At 43.8% G+C, this 15008-nt stretch overlaps 2 protein-coding genes across 3 annotated transcripts in view; one reads left to right on the top strand and one right to left on the bottom strand.

The window, feature by feature from the left end:
* Positions 1–11923, bottom strand: part of CDHR3 (cadherin related family member 3) — a 53969-nt gene extending 42046 nt beyond the window's left edge. The window contains exon 1 of the mRNA XM_090135914.1: positions 11664–11923. The gene's annotated coding sequence lies outside the window, so the exon portion shown is untranslated. The remainder of the gene's footprint in view (positions 1–11663) is intronic.
* A 252-nt stretch (positions 11924–12175) lies between these two features.
* The window catches only part of ATXN7L1 (ataxin 7 like 1), a 108738-nt gene continuing 105905 nt past the window's right edge, over positions 12176–15008 (top strand). For both annotated transcript variants that reach the window (XM_090135863.1, XM_090135859.1), the window contains exons 1-2: positions 12176–12496; positions 12933–13001. In XM_090135863.1, coding sequence (XP_089991989.1) covers positions 12382–12496; positions 12933–13001 — 184 coding nt within the window. In that variant the 5' untranslated portion in view covers positions 12176–12381. The remainder of the gene's footprint in view (positions 12497–12932; positions 13002–15008) is intronic.

Below are 15008 nucleotides of genomic sequence, written 5' to 3'. Positions count from 1 at the left end.
ACTCTTGAGAAACATTCACGGTGGCTCTTTCTTCACAAAAGAATCAATTATGTCACCTCAGCTGTTGATGTGTAGGGCTTCTACACAATACAGAGGGTATTTCAAGACTGTACTTTTATGGTTGCGGACGAGAAGAAACAGGCTCTTATGTACTTTAAAATCTGCTTTTATAACTACTGCCAAGGATTTACATACAACAACTTTTTCTTCATTTATTGGACATCTTTAGTGAAAATACAGAAAGATTCAAGGTGTGCCTCAGTCTAATATAATTGCAATTAAGTTAGTCCAGGAGCCTTTTTCAAAAGATATAATGGCAAGGATAATAAGGGAGAAGAACAAACTGAAAACACAGAATGCCAAAAATCACCATCTGCTGAGATGATGGAGTATCGTGCTTAAAGCTGTTAAGGTGTTACTAGAGCTGTTGTATGTTACAACATTAAACAGTTAATTGCAGTTCATGGGTTTTAAGTGAAAGGACTAGGGCCTGCTTTTTACCATAGCAACCACAGAAAAAGAAATTTCTTAAAGCATGTATTCAACCCGCATCAGCAAAAAAAGCTAAGAAAACAAATATACTTGGGATTCAGCATTTAAATTGCAATTATTTGGAGAAATTCTTCTTCCCAAATTTACATTCAGTGTATCTTGGCTAGAGTAAGACATTTGTTCAAAAACTGCCAGTAGTCTTTCCTGAGGGACAAGAAGACGAATTAGATTCTGTATCTTATCTCACTACCAACTGCTAAGATGACTCCCGCTGCGTAGGTAAACAGAGTAGGGAAGTGAGTGGAGAGAAAAGAAAACTTCTGTCTCGCTGATGTGTGGCCAATTGTGCTGCAAGCAGAGTATGTGTATAAATGAATCAGTAAAGATCACATGTATACCACTGTTCACCTTTTGCCCCTCCAACCATTTCTTTTGTTTGCTGAGGTCAGCTTATTAGTGCTCTTTTAGTAAGAGAAATAATTTACAAGGACAACATTTCTGATTGTTGAATCCCAGGTCAGGTCAAGTTTGAGAGGAAGGTAAAGGACAGAGAAGAGGAAAGTAGAACGACAGTGGCATCATCGCTGTTCCTAAAATAATAACTCGCGATGTTTTGATACTGATAGAACTTCTTAACCATGTGCTCTTTTGAAATAAAATGCTGGCAAGTTAAAATATCTTTCAAGAATTGGTTCCATTTTAGTGGAATAATGAACATATTGAAATTCTTCTGGGGGGTTGGAGATTCATGATCCTTGAGGTCCCTTCCAACCCTGGCCATTCTGTGACTCTGTGATTCTGTGAAGCCTTCCCAAAGGCTGGGTGGATGTAGGAGCAGCAGATTCAAGCAGCAGCCCTGCAAATCACCAGGAGCAGCAGGTGATGTAGGCAGGTAAAGAACAAGAAGGTTTGAGGTCACTGTACCCAGAGAATACACTGAGGACAGGAAACAACATGAAGGACTGCATTTCACCAGCCCTGAACTGACTGAAGATTTGCATAAGGTAATGTTTTTAAAACATCTGTTGTAGCTGCTGAAAACAGTTATGTCTGCAGTATCTGCCAGCTCTCATAATCCTCTGCTGTTGTTTTAAAAGTATGCATAGGAAATTTTGCAAAACCTAAGACCAATAATCCCATGGCCAATACAGGATGTTCTTAGACTCTTACACAAAAATATGATGTGAGAACTGAACAGAACAGTGGGCTACACTAGGATTCAGACTGACAAGGGCAGTCTAAGGGGGCTTTGTCAATGGATGGAAAAATTTCTGTAGGCAAAAATATTAAATGCTGAAAAAATGTAGGATACCCATATATGAGCCCCTTCAAGTCCTAGAGACGCCCTTCAAGTTTTCCCTCTACAAATGCAGGAGACACGCTCATGGCACAGTGCATCTGTTAAGCCCTTCAAACAAGACCACTTTTAACCCTCCAACACAGACTCGGTTATCCGTTTCTAGCAATTCATATTGCATTCCTATTAAATGTTGTGTATCAAGGGACTGTTTTTGGGTCTCCTTCACCACCATAATTCATTTCTTACATACAGCCACTGATTTGTATATACAAATACAAAACTTCCTATCTGTATTTCTTTTTAACAGCATGACAAAAGTTTTGCTTCACTGGTTATGAATAGCTTTGGAAATATTTAACAGTGCCCAACTCTACTGTCACCAGAACAAAGAACTCAATAAAATTCCACTGCTTATGCTATTAATAGATTTGTGAGAGCTGTTGTGTTAATTGTACTGATTTTGATGAGGTATGAGAGTGTAGGAAAAAAAGGCTGTATTGTTCTTTTAACCAGATGACTGGTAGCCCAAATATATTTAGACAGATAAAATTTTATGAGATTTTTCAGCCCAATAACAGAAAGCCTTCCGATTTTGGTAGTCTTTCCCATATCACAGACTACAACTGCAATTGCATTTTGAAGTTGTTAGTTGCTGCAATACCACGAGAAAAAAGTGTTCATAATGCAGCAAGAAAAACTGCCATTGCATTATCAGACTGTGATGGGGTGTGATGGGGTCCTTGAAGGTAAATACGAATGCAACAAAAACAGAAGAGTTCAGATTTTGGATATTCAGAATAAGACTTTAATTCCACATAAGGAGTTTGTGTTTAGGAACTGCTTTGGATTTGAACATTTCTAATTGATCTTATATAATAGTAGTTCAGCAGAATTAAACAAAGAGGGAATCTACAGATGCCTACTGTGTCTTAAAGGAAAAGCATTTTTTAAATATCTGTCAATGAAAAGATTTAGAAAATAAAACCAAATTCTAGCTATAATCTTGCATCAAATGAATGTGTATATGAAGTACAACATATTCAAATACTGCATTTATAATCTCTCCTGGGGTTGTTGGTTTTTTTCCTAAAACAGTATTGCTCACTTTTCATTAGTCTTGTAACTTTTACATGTACAAGATGGCACAGCTCTGTACCTAGAAAGCAAGACTTATTCAATGCCCAGAGCTGCTTAACTGGAGGTTATTAGTTAGTTAAATGTTTGATAGACAAAGATCTACAAAGATTTTCTTAATTTGAGCCTGGAAATTTGGCTAGCAATCAGCTCCTATGCATTTTAGAAGTGTGAAGCCCTCAAAGGCACCACTTGATATTTTTATTAAAGTCTCAACTTTTGGCTTCTTGACTAGCTTTCTTTTTTTCTTCTTTTTTTTTTTGCATTTAACACCAAGTATTATTAGTACTGTGTACTTACATTCATCTGCTTAAAGGAAATCGTACCTACTCACCAAACTATAATTTTCCAATAAACAGACCATCAGTGGATGACCTATTTATATCATTAAGAGAAGGATTAATTTTAATTTTAATTACAAAATTCATTAGATCTGTGAGACTTGAGTCCATTCAAATCTGACATCTACATTCATACTGTCTCTGTAAAATGCCTGCTGAAGAATTTGATGACAGAAGTGCAGGATCACCTGCAAGATGTTTTGAAGGATGATGTTATCAAAACTTCTGTGAAACAGCCTCTCATTGCATGCAAGCCATTGCCTGAATATTAAACATGTTTTTTACTTCAGTTGCCTTTAGTTACCAGGCATATCACTTGCTGTACCCAAATTCTTGCTATAGCCTTTGAGACCCTTTGGGCTGCACACAGAATTTCCAGCGTTTCTGTGAAGATGTTACCTTTAACTTTCCTGGTTGAGATAGGAATCTCCTATGGACAAAACACTGCTGGACTCTCAATATAAGGAACTTACAAGAGACTTCTCTGTACAACACATCAGCCACAGCGGACTTCTGGCATTGCACTTCCAGCCTCAGCCAGAAATACAAGAAGAACAGGATCACTTTCTTCTTTGATTTCAATGTCTGCTTCCTGTACAGGCTGGAAATAGGACATACCATAATGATTGTCAAAATGTTTCAGCACCTTGAGTAAGGTTTGATTTGAGATGGCTCCTGGAAGCAGCAAGGGCTCGGAGAAGCCAATACAAGGGGCCTCCAGCAGAGCCTGGGCAAGCTGAGCAATCCTGCTGGATACCCAGGGAGAGGCAGAGTAGAGCTGCTGAAAGGAGAGCAGGAGGGATAGAACGAGGTTTCTCCACAGGTGGAGAGTGCAACTCCAAACAATTTCTGAGGAGAGAGGCAGCTTGCTGGCACAAGGTAGAGATGCTCCTCAGGGCTGGGAGAGACATACAGGAGAGACCTGTCCTCTGCTGAGGGAGCCAGGAGGAAAGGATAAAAAACAAGGCAGGGAATATTAAAAGACATGTCAGTGTCTGGCAAGATAGCTCGGCCCAAGTGGGAAGTTAGAGACCCAAAGATAGTGTTTCATGAGAGTGATTTGATGCGAGAGAAAAACCTAATCTGTAGTGTTTAGGGTAAAAGGACAGAGGGAACAGAATTCAGAAGGTGTAGGTCTGGGAGAAGAAAGATACAATAAGGATAAATATGACATCTACACTGAGAAGGAGTGGAAGAAAATCAATTATGACCCATTGAGTGAGGCACAGTAAAGTTGCTGTTGTGTCATGTGCTGCCAACACAGCGCTGGGATAGCAAGCACAAGTGTGCGAGTGAATGGACAGTGATCATATGCATTATTCAACTGGAAAGCTTTGTTTTTAATACATTTCTGTGCCTACCTCATGAGAAAAGCATGAAAATCTTCGGGGACCTGTGTTTTGTGGTTTTTGTTATTTACAAAAGTATTTTGAGAGAGCAAGGCGTAGGAAAGGAGCAAGCTGCTTGCACGCAGATGTAATGTTGAGACAAGGTAATGGTCTCCACCGCCGAGTATTTTCATCTTGCAAAATCTCTGTCAAACTTTGTCAAGACTTTCAAAAACACAGAGAACTCGTACGAGTTTCATCTTTTCTGTCCTGACTGGATGGTTAAGAGGTTACTTTGCATAAGGCCCTCAAAAATATTAGAATTGATGTTATTTACCAAGAAACTATTTAAAAAAAAAAACTCAGATAAATATTTAATAAGTAAAATACAAGTGATTTTTGCTGCACTAATGATAGATATACTTAATAATTTCAAGAAGCACTATGACACTGACACTGTTTTGAAACAATTCCACTGCAGTCTTTTCTGGGTACCTGTCAATATAGAGAAATACCACTTTAGTCTGTCAAGTCTCTAGCCACACTGCCCAAGTAACAGAATCTGAAGGCAGGGACTAGGAGAATGAAGAACCACCCAATGTAGAGAAGACCAGGTTCAAGACTATCTGAGGAATCCAAAGGGGCACAAGTCCTCAGGACCTGATGAGATGCAAAAAGAAAACAGCCCCCATTTTTAAAATGGGCCTGAAAGATGGGCTTGTAGGAACTTCATGAAGTTCAACAATGCCAAGTGCAAGGTCCTAAACATGGGCTGGGGTGATCCCTAGCAAAAGTAAAGGCTGAGCGGAGAATGGATTGGGAATAGCCCTGAGGAGGACATGGGCGTGCTGGTTGATAAGAAGTTCAACACAAGCTGACACTGTGTGCCCAGAAAGCCAACCACATCCTGGGCTGCATCAGAAAGAAGAGTGCACAGCAGGTCAAGGAGGTTATTGTCCTTCCACTCCACACTTGTGGGACCCCTTCTGGAGTACTGTGTTCAGCTCTGGGTCCCCCAACCTAAGAAGAACAACGAGCTATTGGAGCAATTCCAATAGCTGGTTGATGATCAGAGGACTGGCGCTCCTCTCCTATGAAGACATGGTTAAGAGAGAGTTGGGTTTATTCAGCCTGGAAAAGACTCTGGGGAGATCATATAGCAGCCTTCCGTTACCTAAAGAGGGTCTACAGGAAAACTGGAGAGGGACATTTTACAAGGGCAAGTTGTGGATACTCCATCCCTGGAGATGTTCCAAGACAGGGTGGATGGGGCTTTGGGCAACCTGATCTGGTGTATGCTAGGGGGGTTGGAACTAGATGATCCGTAAGGTCCCTTCAAATCCAAACCACCCCATGTTTTTTTGACCTGTCATTCATATATCTCATCTTCCCAAATAGCCACAATGTTAAAAATCCAGCTCTCAATATTCTGCAACCTATGCGCTCCCCTGACCTGCTTTAACCCTACATTTCTCACTATAAATCCATTTAATGAAATGTTAGAACATGGACCTAGCATGTTTTAAGAAGTGACTTTGAGATCATTGTTTGATATGGGTTGTACCATATTGCTGAGATATTCAGGTTTTTGGTGGATGCCAGGACATGGGGAACATTCTTGAGGGAGTTAAAATATTGGCAAGGAAGATGGGTCTGAACTGAACTGTCAGAGACTCCTGGTTGAAACCTGAAACCCTGACAGAAAAATACGAATCACACTGCTTTGCTTCTTACAAGCAATTGGTAAGTTCCTGTGTCCAGGGAAGATGCATGCCTGCAGTACACAACAGGTCCCACGTAGAGATGCATTGGCAGCATTGCTAGCTTTGATATTAGAGACAATCCAGCTATGGTAATATGGTAGGTAAGATAAATTGTCCTCTTCAAGAGCGGGATAAATTAGCTGCAGTACAGTGCCGTGTTAATGCACTTAGACTACAACCAATATGTGAGCAAAATTGTTTAGAGCAGGCTTTTAGACACTGGAACAGAAGGATGTGCAATTTATTTTTCACACTGCTTGCGTAACTCTCTTGGGTTAGAAATGTGCAGTAACTGTTGATTTCCACCTCTACTTCACAGCCATTTTTTGGTCATATTTTTCTTTAAATTCTCCAGAGTTCACTGTAATAAGGCAATGCACTATGCATTTTCTGTGCATAGTTCTGTGTAATATACCTTTCTTTATATTTCCCCTTTCATCTGATCATTGCTGCTACAGTGCTCCAAGCATTGTTTTTCATTTGGGGTGCAGCAATTTCCAACACTTGCTTGAGAAATACATTTTGTTGGGATACGAATGGTGGTATATAAGATAAATTATACTCTCACTTAGAAATTCTTTCTCAGCTCTCCATTTTTTTTTTTTTTTTTGACTGTTTCTTTTTCTTTTTCTTTTTTCTTTTTCTGCTGGCTTCTTTGGCTAAGATGGAACCAAAAGCTTAATTTAGAATTTTTTTTCTCGTGTTATTTCAGGGGATATTAAAATAGATTTCTCTGCTATAAGTGTCTGTTTAATCCAGTTTTCTAGCTAAAGGCTTTTATGATGGCAGTCACATACTGTTGGAGACACCTTCTGAGATCATGAAGTGATCCCAAACAGCACACAGAGTGAACTTCTGGCAACAGTGTGGCTGGAGGGAGTGGGTCAAAGTGGCTTTCACATTTGTTTTGCTAGGTGCTGAGATGTTTTAATGACAATCCTACATGCATCTGTTTGCAGAAAACTCAATGTAGGATTTTTTAGATATTTGTTTTGCTTAAGTAATTTAGCTACTGCAATTATCACATAGACTAGGATGCTGCACTGCAGAAAAGTTTCAGAATCGGTTTCAGGACAGAAAGACAGGGTTATCTGTAGGTTTTGCACTTTCTCAGTCCAAACTTCTCTGGTATCATTTCCCCTGAGATGGAGATCTTGTAATGAGAAATTTCATTTATCCACAGTGGAAAGTGAGCCTAGCTATAAATTGATAATCTACAATTAGCAAGATTGTAAAAATAAACTTTAAAAATTATTTGTACACGTCAACAAATGAATTAGTTTAACATTTCTTGAGATCCTGGAAAGGAAGCGGAGTTTCTGCACTTCAGTGACAGCCAGTTGATCTGATGGGGCTTTTCTTATGCAAACTCTGACAGTCTTTAAGAAATCCTTGAGATTCATTTGCTGTTCCATTCCCACCAAAGTGGATACCTGGGTTCATAAAACTGTCTGCTATGTAATAATTTCTGCTATGTAAGATAAAACCACTATTGTGGAAAATCCATTGTAAAATAGGATTCTGAGAAGTACTAATGAATCTCTTGCCAAGCTGCTTAAATCATAATGATTTTGTCACAAGAACATCATATGTTTATAATCTTGTTATGATAGCGAAGCCTTATCCAGCTGTTTTTTGTAATACTTTTGTAGCCAGTTTAAAGCCATCTGCTGCACTTATTGTCAGGTATACAAGATTTAAAGCGGAGGTTCACAAATTGTTGTTGTTGTTGTGACTGCACACGCAGCTTCAGCAACCTCATGGTACTTTCTCAGTATATGATAGCAGAGCTGAAATGCAATCATGTCATTATTTATTTGTACATAGTGATTACATGTGATGTTTCTGACAGCCACATGTGAGAACTGCTGTTCTGTTTTGCTTTCTCTTACCATTTAGATACTGAAAATTAGAGAAATGTTGAATTGATCTCCATATAAACCAAAGATTGGGTTGCAACTTTCTTCTTGATGTCATAACTTTTCCTCTTATTTTACAAAGTCCAAGTTTTCAATTCTATTAAGTATATATAGAAACATATGACTTTTATCTCCCGCTTGCTTAGTAGAAAGCTTGCATTTGGAGGTTGTCATATTATAGATCAGTGATATACGGATTAAAAAGATTTGTGTTAAAGTTTCATCTGTGTTTTGATGCTTGTTAACTTAAAGGCCTTAATTTGCTTACAGTTTTCTTTGTAACTCTGTGTAATGATTAGATTGCTGCAGTATTTAGAGGCAGCTACCAAGATCAAGGCTGCATTACATTAAACTCTGAAACACACATAGTAAGAGAAGCCCCTTCTTTGCAGCTGAAAAAAACATACAGTTCCACAGAGACCAGGGAGGGACAGAAACACCTTTCCTGACTGACTGAAATACTTTTTTTTGGCAGAGTGATTTGTACAAGGTCACAAAAGAATTTAACTTTTGTACTGGTGTGCAAGTGGAAAAGAAACATGGAGGATGTTTCATCTGCACTTTCATGTATGTTTTCTTTACTCGTTTCCTACGGAAGTAAGTCTTCAGTGACAAAATGTTTGTGCTTTTCCCTCTCTTGTCTCCATCCATAACTTTTGGATTCATTATTGATACTAATTTGGAAGAGGAGTAAAAGTCTTAAATACAATTGTCTTTCTATAAATGCTTTGAAAGCAGATGCCAGCATGAGGAAAGAAGAAAGCATTTGAGCACACTTTTCAGTGTAAAGCTGCAGCCCACGCTCAAATTCACCACATGAAAAACTTCTCTAATGTCAGGTCGCCCATCTTCCTATTTCACTGCACTACCATCCATGCTGCACACACTGTCTTTCAGTCCTACAGTGAAGAACCACTCCTGGGGAGCAACCCTAGCACAGACCAGAAGCTGCTTTTCTGCAGCTTTTCTGCAGCTTTTCTGCAGCTTCAGGGCTGGCACCCTACAAGACAATGGAGACAGATCCATCTGCAGTTTACCTGGGGATGGGGATCATTCCTTGGTGCAGAACAGAAAGGAAGCGTAGACTTAATCAAAGCATAACTTGTACTTTCCAAACAAAAGATAGTGATCATTGGAAGGTCATACTTAACTGCTCTGATGATTGAGGAATCATTTGTTTAACAATAATGTTGTTCTTAAATACATATGGTAGGGAGGAGGAAGAATTCCTTGGGGAGGGCTTTGGAAATGTTTCCCTCAAACTGTAAATCATTGGATTGTTTCTTTTTAATAAAAATTGGTGCATCTTGCATCTTTGATTTTATGCTAATTTTCTTTCATATGGTCTGTTTCTGTTAGAGCCTAGACTGTAGATCTGCGGTATGTCATGGTGAGCAGCATGTAGATTAGTGCCATGTGTTAAAGTTGGAAAGTTACTTCACTTCTTTTGCTTGGTTTGTGGCAGCTTGTATTAAATAGCTTCCCCCTGTACCCTCCCCTTTTTCTCAGCTGTGTGGTTAGGAGCTGCTTTATTACTGCGTACCCTGTGGCAGTGTTTAATATTAGTTAGATGTTTGGCTGTATGTACTTCCCCGAGATCTCTGTTGGTTTTCATTGGTGGGAATTTCCTGGGTGCTCACATCTTTCTTTTGAATCTTCTCTCCAGATATGTATATTTTGTCTTCACAGAACATTACCGCGTAAGGGTGTGCCATGTGATTTCTTTAATTACAAATCCATCTGGCTGTTGTCAAAGACTTTTGTTCAGTCACCTTGCACAAATGCCAAACGTGGCTGACCATTAACTTCATGTCATTTATCACTACTCTCAAGGAATTCCATCTTGCTATTCCTAACTGAAGTTGTATTTGTTATAAACACAGATTAAGGGCTTTTGTTTGTTTGTTTGTTTAAATTGTAATATGCTACCGAAATCAGGACTGTGAGGTATTTTACTTTCAAACGGGTGCTTATTTTCATTGCCAGGAACAAAAACAGCTGGGTGCTTTACAAGTATTAAGAAAGAAATCAGGAAATATTCGAGCATTATAACGATTGTTTAATGAAAATTCAAAAATAGGAATATTTTTATTCAGAATTGTCAAGTCCAGTCTCTTGTTTTCTCATGTAACTGTTCTATAGTTCATTCATTAATGGAAACCTTCCAATTTTCAACCTCAGCATAAGCAGTTTATGCCTATTTGTTCTTTTCATTTTTCTTCACTGCTGCTGATTACGTGTTCTTATAATTAAAAATATAAATCTAACCATTTCCAGATGAATTGTGCTAGACTAAATCAGGTTATTTTCATATGACAGACTTTTAATTCCTCTGATCATTCCAATAATGCTTCCATACTTTTTTCGTTAGACGGTAATTTAAACTGTTGACTAGAATCATACCTAATATTCCAGGATAGATCTCACCAGAGCTTCCTATCACGGCACAACCAGTCTTCCTGCTGCTGAAAGTTCTATGTGTAACGTATCTAAGGTCGTACACCTCATGCATGCTCCACACTGGTTGCTAACAAGCCTGCTGCGATTGACTGGTTTTCTTTTGAGGCATACGTTGGCGAGCTCTCTGCTTCTTTGATTGTTTTAATTGTGTTCCTGTCATTTCTTGCAGCTAGCGTTACATGACTGGAGGCACTCTGGCCAGGCCATATGGTATGAAAGATTTTAGGCTTGCCTCCAGATATTAGTGATGGGGCTTGTGTATTCCAGCCACTTTTTGGAAGATGTGGAGTGTGAATGCTGTCTGTATCTAATACTATCTGTTAACAGCATATATGGGGCAAAGCCGTTTGTCTTTTGCCCAAAATGTTTATCCATTTTGGTGCTGCAAAAGCCCAGTCTCCATAAAATAGTAAAAGTACTTAAATCTGTTTCAGGCCGCAGTACCACATAGTCTTCTTCAGGCTGCTTTGCTGCCTTCAGCAGCTCTTGTTCTGCCCCTCTGGCCACTGCTGCAACCCTTAAGCCAGTGCTACGTGCTATTTTATGTCTTAGTCGAGAGCAATGGTATGCTCTGCTTCAGCACTGTCCCATAACCCACAATGGGTTGGAATGGAAACGGTGACAAAGGGTCTTAACTTAGCTGGGGGGGAAGGGGGAACAGGTAGTGGGGAAGGGATGGCAGGAGGCCCTCAGCACCCCCAGACACAGGGCTGGGCTCCCCACTGCCCACAGCCCCAGGAGTGATGCTGCACGTGTCCTCAGCAGGGCTGCCTAAATGCGACCAGACCTTCAGCAGTGTTTGTGTGAGGCTTTACAGGTGTGAGCAGCAGCTTAACGCCGTCATTCCTTTATGCGAATTAGATGTATCGAGTCAAATATTTTCCACGGGTGTGTGTTTTTCACAGATGCGCGTTTTCTGTTCTTACCTCAGCGGAGCAATGAGCCAGCAATGACACAGGCCTAGAATAAGGTGCACGCGTGGGTCCCGCGGCTTGCAGGCAGCGAGACGAGACCTCGGCACCACCTGAGAGGGCCGGGACCGAGAGCTCTCCCGAGCGCCGCACCGCAGCCCCACAGCCCAGCACCACGAAAACCATTTGCCGACACGCGAGCGCGGCCCGGGCAGCGCTCGGACAACAAAATGGCTGTGGCCGCGCTCCCCGAGCGCGCAGCCGGAGGCGGCCGGGGGAGGGCGGCCCCGCGCCCCGCTCCGGGCCGCCGCGGGGCCGCGATCCCGAGAGGCGTCCCGGGGACTTACTGCGGGGCGCCGGGCCGGCGGCCGCCTCCCGGGGCGCTCCTCCGCCGCGGCCGCCGCGCGACGGCTCCGGGCCGGGCCCGCGGGCGGGGGGTCGCGGGGCGGCGGGGCCGGGCGCGGGGCCGTCGGGGCGGGCGGGCGGCGGGCCGGGGGCCGGCGGCGTCGCGGGGCGCGGCGCGCAGGCGCGGGGGGCGCGGGCATGCGCGTTGGGCGGCGGGGAGCCCGATCTGATAGGGAGCAGGGGCTGACACTACCCCCGTGTGGGCGGCGGAACGTCCCGAGGATGACGTGCGGCGTTCTCGAATCCCGTGTCTCGCTCGCTCGCTCGCCGCCGCCGCCGCCGAAGGAAACGGGAAAAGCAACAAGGAGGCAGGAGCAGGCGCGGCGCCATGGCGGCCCTGGAGCGGCCCGTGCCCAGTCCCGAGGCGTTCCTGGGCCAGCCCTGGGCCGCCTGGGTGCGGGAGGCCGCCCCCCCGCACGCGCACGGCGCCGCCCCCCCGCACAGTAAGGGCAGGGACCGGCCCGCGGCTCGGAGCGCCGCTCCCCTCCCCGCAGCGCACGCACGGCCGGGGCACGGCCGCCCCCCGCCCCGCGCCCCCCCGGGTCGGGCCGGGCCGCGCCGCGCCGCGGGAGGTGCCGCCCCCCCCCGGGCGCTCAGCTGACGCGCCGGGCCCCGGTGCCGTGCGTGCGGGAGGCGCGGGCCGGGCCCCGCCGCGCGGGCTCCGCCGCTGGGCCGGAGCCGCGGTGGGGGGAAGGGGGCGAGGGGGAGGATGCGCGGCGCGGAGCGGAGCGGCCGCGGGGAGGGGAAGGAAGGGGAGGGAAGGGGGGGCCCCGCGAGCGCCGTGGCGGTGCCGGAGCCGCGCACCTCCTCACCTCTCCTCCGAACAATGCGTGCACACCTCGGGCCTCGGCTCCTGACTGTGCCTCTCCTCCTCTGCAGGTGCAGATCTGGAAGAGACTGGAAAGGAGGGTGCGAAAAGCAGGGAGGTGATGAGGCTCAATAAAGAAGGTGAGCGCGGGGCCGGCGCGTCTCCCTACCTGTCGGTGGTGGTTGGCCGCGGCGGGCGGCCCCGCGGTGCCCGAGGTCGGGCAGGTGGCTGTGGCCGTGGCGGTGTGGTGCGAGGTGCGGGCGCGCAGCCGTGTGCAAGTGGCAGGTGTGTAAGGGGACAGGGTCATCCTAAGGCAGCAGAGGGGACGGGGTCATCCTAAGGCAATGGACGGCCCTGTTGGGGCCATATTGGATTTCTGCTGGGGACTCTGTCCCTGCTCGGTCTAATGCTTCACTCGCTTCTATGTGAAGGTGAGCAGATCGAGCCCCGCGTCAGGGCAGAGAACCTCTACGTTGTATTTTTATATACGCTTATATTCTCAAAAGCATTCAGCTTGTTGAAGCAGTCCCTTAGGATCATTGCATTCTCTTTAGGCCAAGTTGCATTTTATTCTTTCATTCTTGCTGCTGGATGTGACTTCCAGTCAACTGAAAGCCAGCGTCTGACGTTGCCTTACAGTAGGCCAAGTCATGCATATTGTGCAAAACCCAATACAATAGGTCACTCGGGTCGGAGGGTTTGCTGGTACCATAAGTATGGATGGGCAAATTCCAGGCTGATGATGCCTGCCCATAGGCCATACTTGGCTTAGTCCTGTCTGCTGCTGGGCAGCACAGGCAAATCACTCTGACACATCTTGTTGGTGATGTGCATTGTTGAAATTGTGCTGGAGGAACATCTAGTGCAACTGGTGGGATGGTTTGGGGCATGCTCTCCTGTTCACTCTGTTCCGTAAGGAAGCGCTACGTGCTTGCTGTCTTCCCATCGCGATAAATAATTCTTGTGAAATTGGTTCCTAACAAGTGGTCTGGCATAGAGTAACTTCTGTGTGACTTCCTGGTGCTGAGAGAAACCCCGCCATCGCCTGTAATGCCAGAACAGATATTCTGAAATGGTGCAAAGGTTTTTGTTACTGTATCGTTGCCTTTACATTGTTTAAGTTTGAGCACCTCAGCAGCTTAAATGAATTTTATGTTCTATGAACAAACTCTTGAAAAAGAATGAATTAATTAGTGAAGTAAATTTGTGTGATAAAATCACATTGAATACGGATTAAATAAAAATAAATTAAGAACAATATAGAACCCCCACTTTGACAGACTTTGATAGAGATGCCAGGCTTGATTGTGTTCCTGTCTTGATATTTACGTGCTGGAACTCCTCTATTTTGCCATCTCCAAAACAAGCTAGAGACAGAAATGGGATTTTAACGTAGTTCATCAATAGGTGAAAGGTTTGAGGCTCAGTCTGTATGGCTATTGGTGCTGTTGTGCATGCACTTATTCAGAAGTAACTGAACACAAGTTTTGGTAGAAGAGCTTGACCTCCATAGGGAGCGTAGTTTAGTGAGACTAAATATTTTGTGCCTAGAAATCCTAGAGCACAAATTCTTGTTGTGATGTTATTAGAGATGTAAAGATCGAAGAGCATCACTGCTCCTTAGTCATACCCATATGCAAATCATTTCCTAGAGCGGTTCGGTGTACGGGGTGAGCTGCAGTCTTTATCGGTTTTGGGGGAGTTCACAGACTCCATTAAGGGAGATCTAGTTGAACTTGCTCTCCAGAAAAATTATTTCCAAACATGCAATGTCATCACTGATAGTGACAGGTGTGAACTACTTACTGCTTTTATAGGGCTTGCATTGCAGAACGGTTTAAAACAAACAAAAAAAGCCGACAAAATGCTGTTGCATTTAGAAAATAAAAAGCTGTAGGAATTGTTTTGTTTCCTTGTAGCAACTTGCTTTGGATCACTTAGAACTTTCACAAAGTTCCAATAAATGAGTATGTGTTGAAATACTTCTCCCATGTTCACCTGAGCGGTCTGTTAACACAGGTGCTTCCACCACACCCACCCATGTGTCTGAACGCCCAGTGTAGATCCTGCTTGAGCCCTGCTGTCCTTAGCAATAAAGGTGTGGAAAAATGTGAAGAGTTAGATTGTTTCACAGGAAGCATTGCTGG

The sequence above is a fragment of the Phasianus colchicus genome, chromosome 1, assembly GCF_987193195.1.
Source record: "Phasianus colchicus chromosome 1, bPhaCol1.hap1.1, whole genome shotgun sequence".
NCBI classification, from domain to species: Eukaryota; Metazoa; Chordata; class Aves; order Galliformes; family Phasianidae; genus Phasianus; species Phasianus colchicus.
Note: the sequence above shows the minus strand (reverse complement) of the source record. Positions and strands in the feature narration are given on the sequence as shown.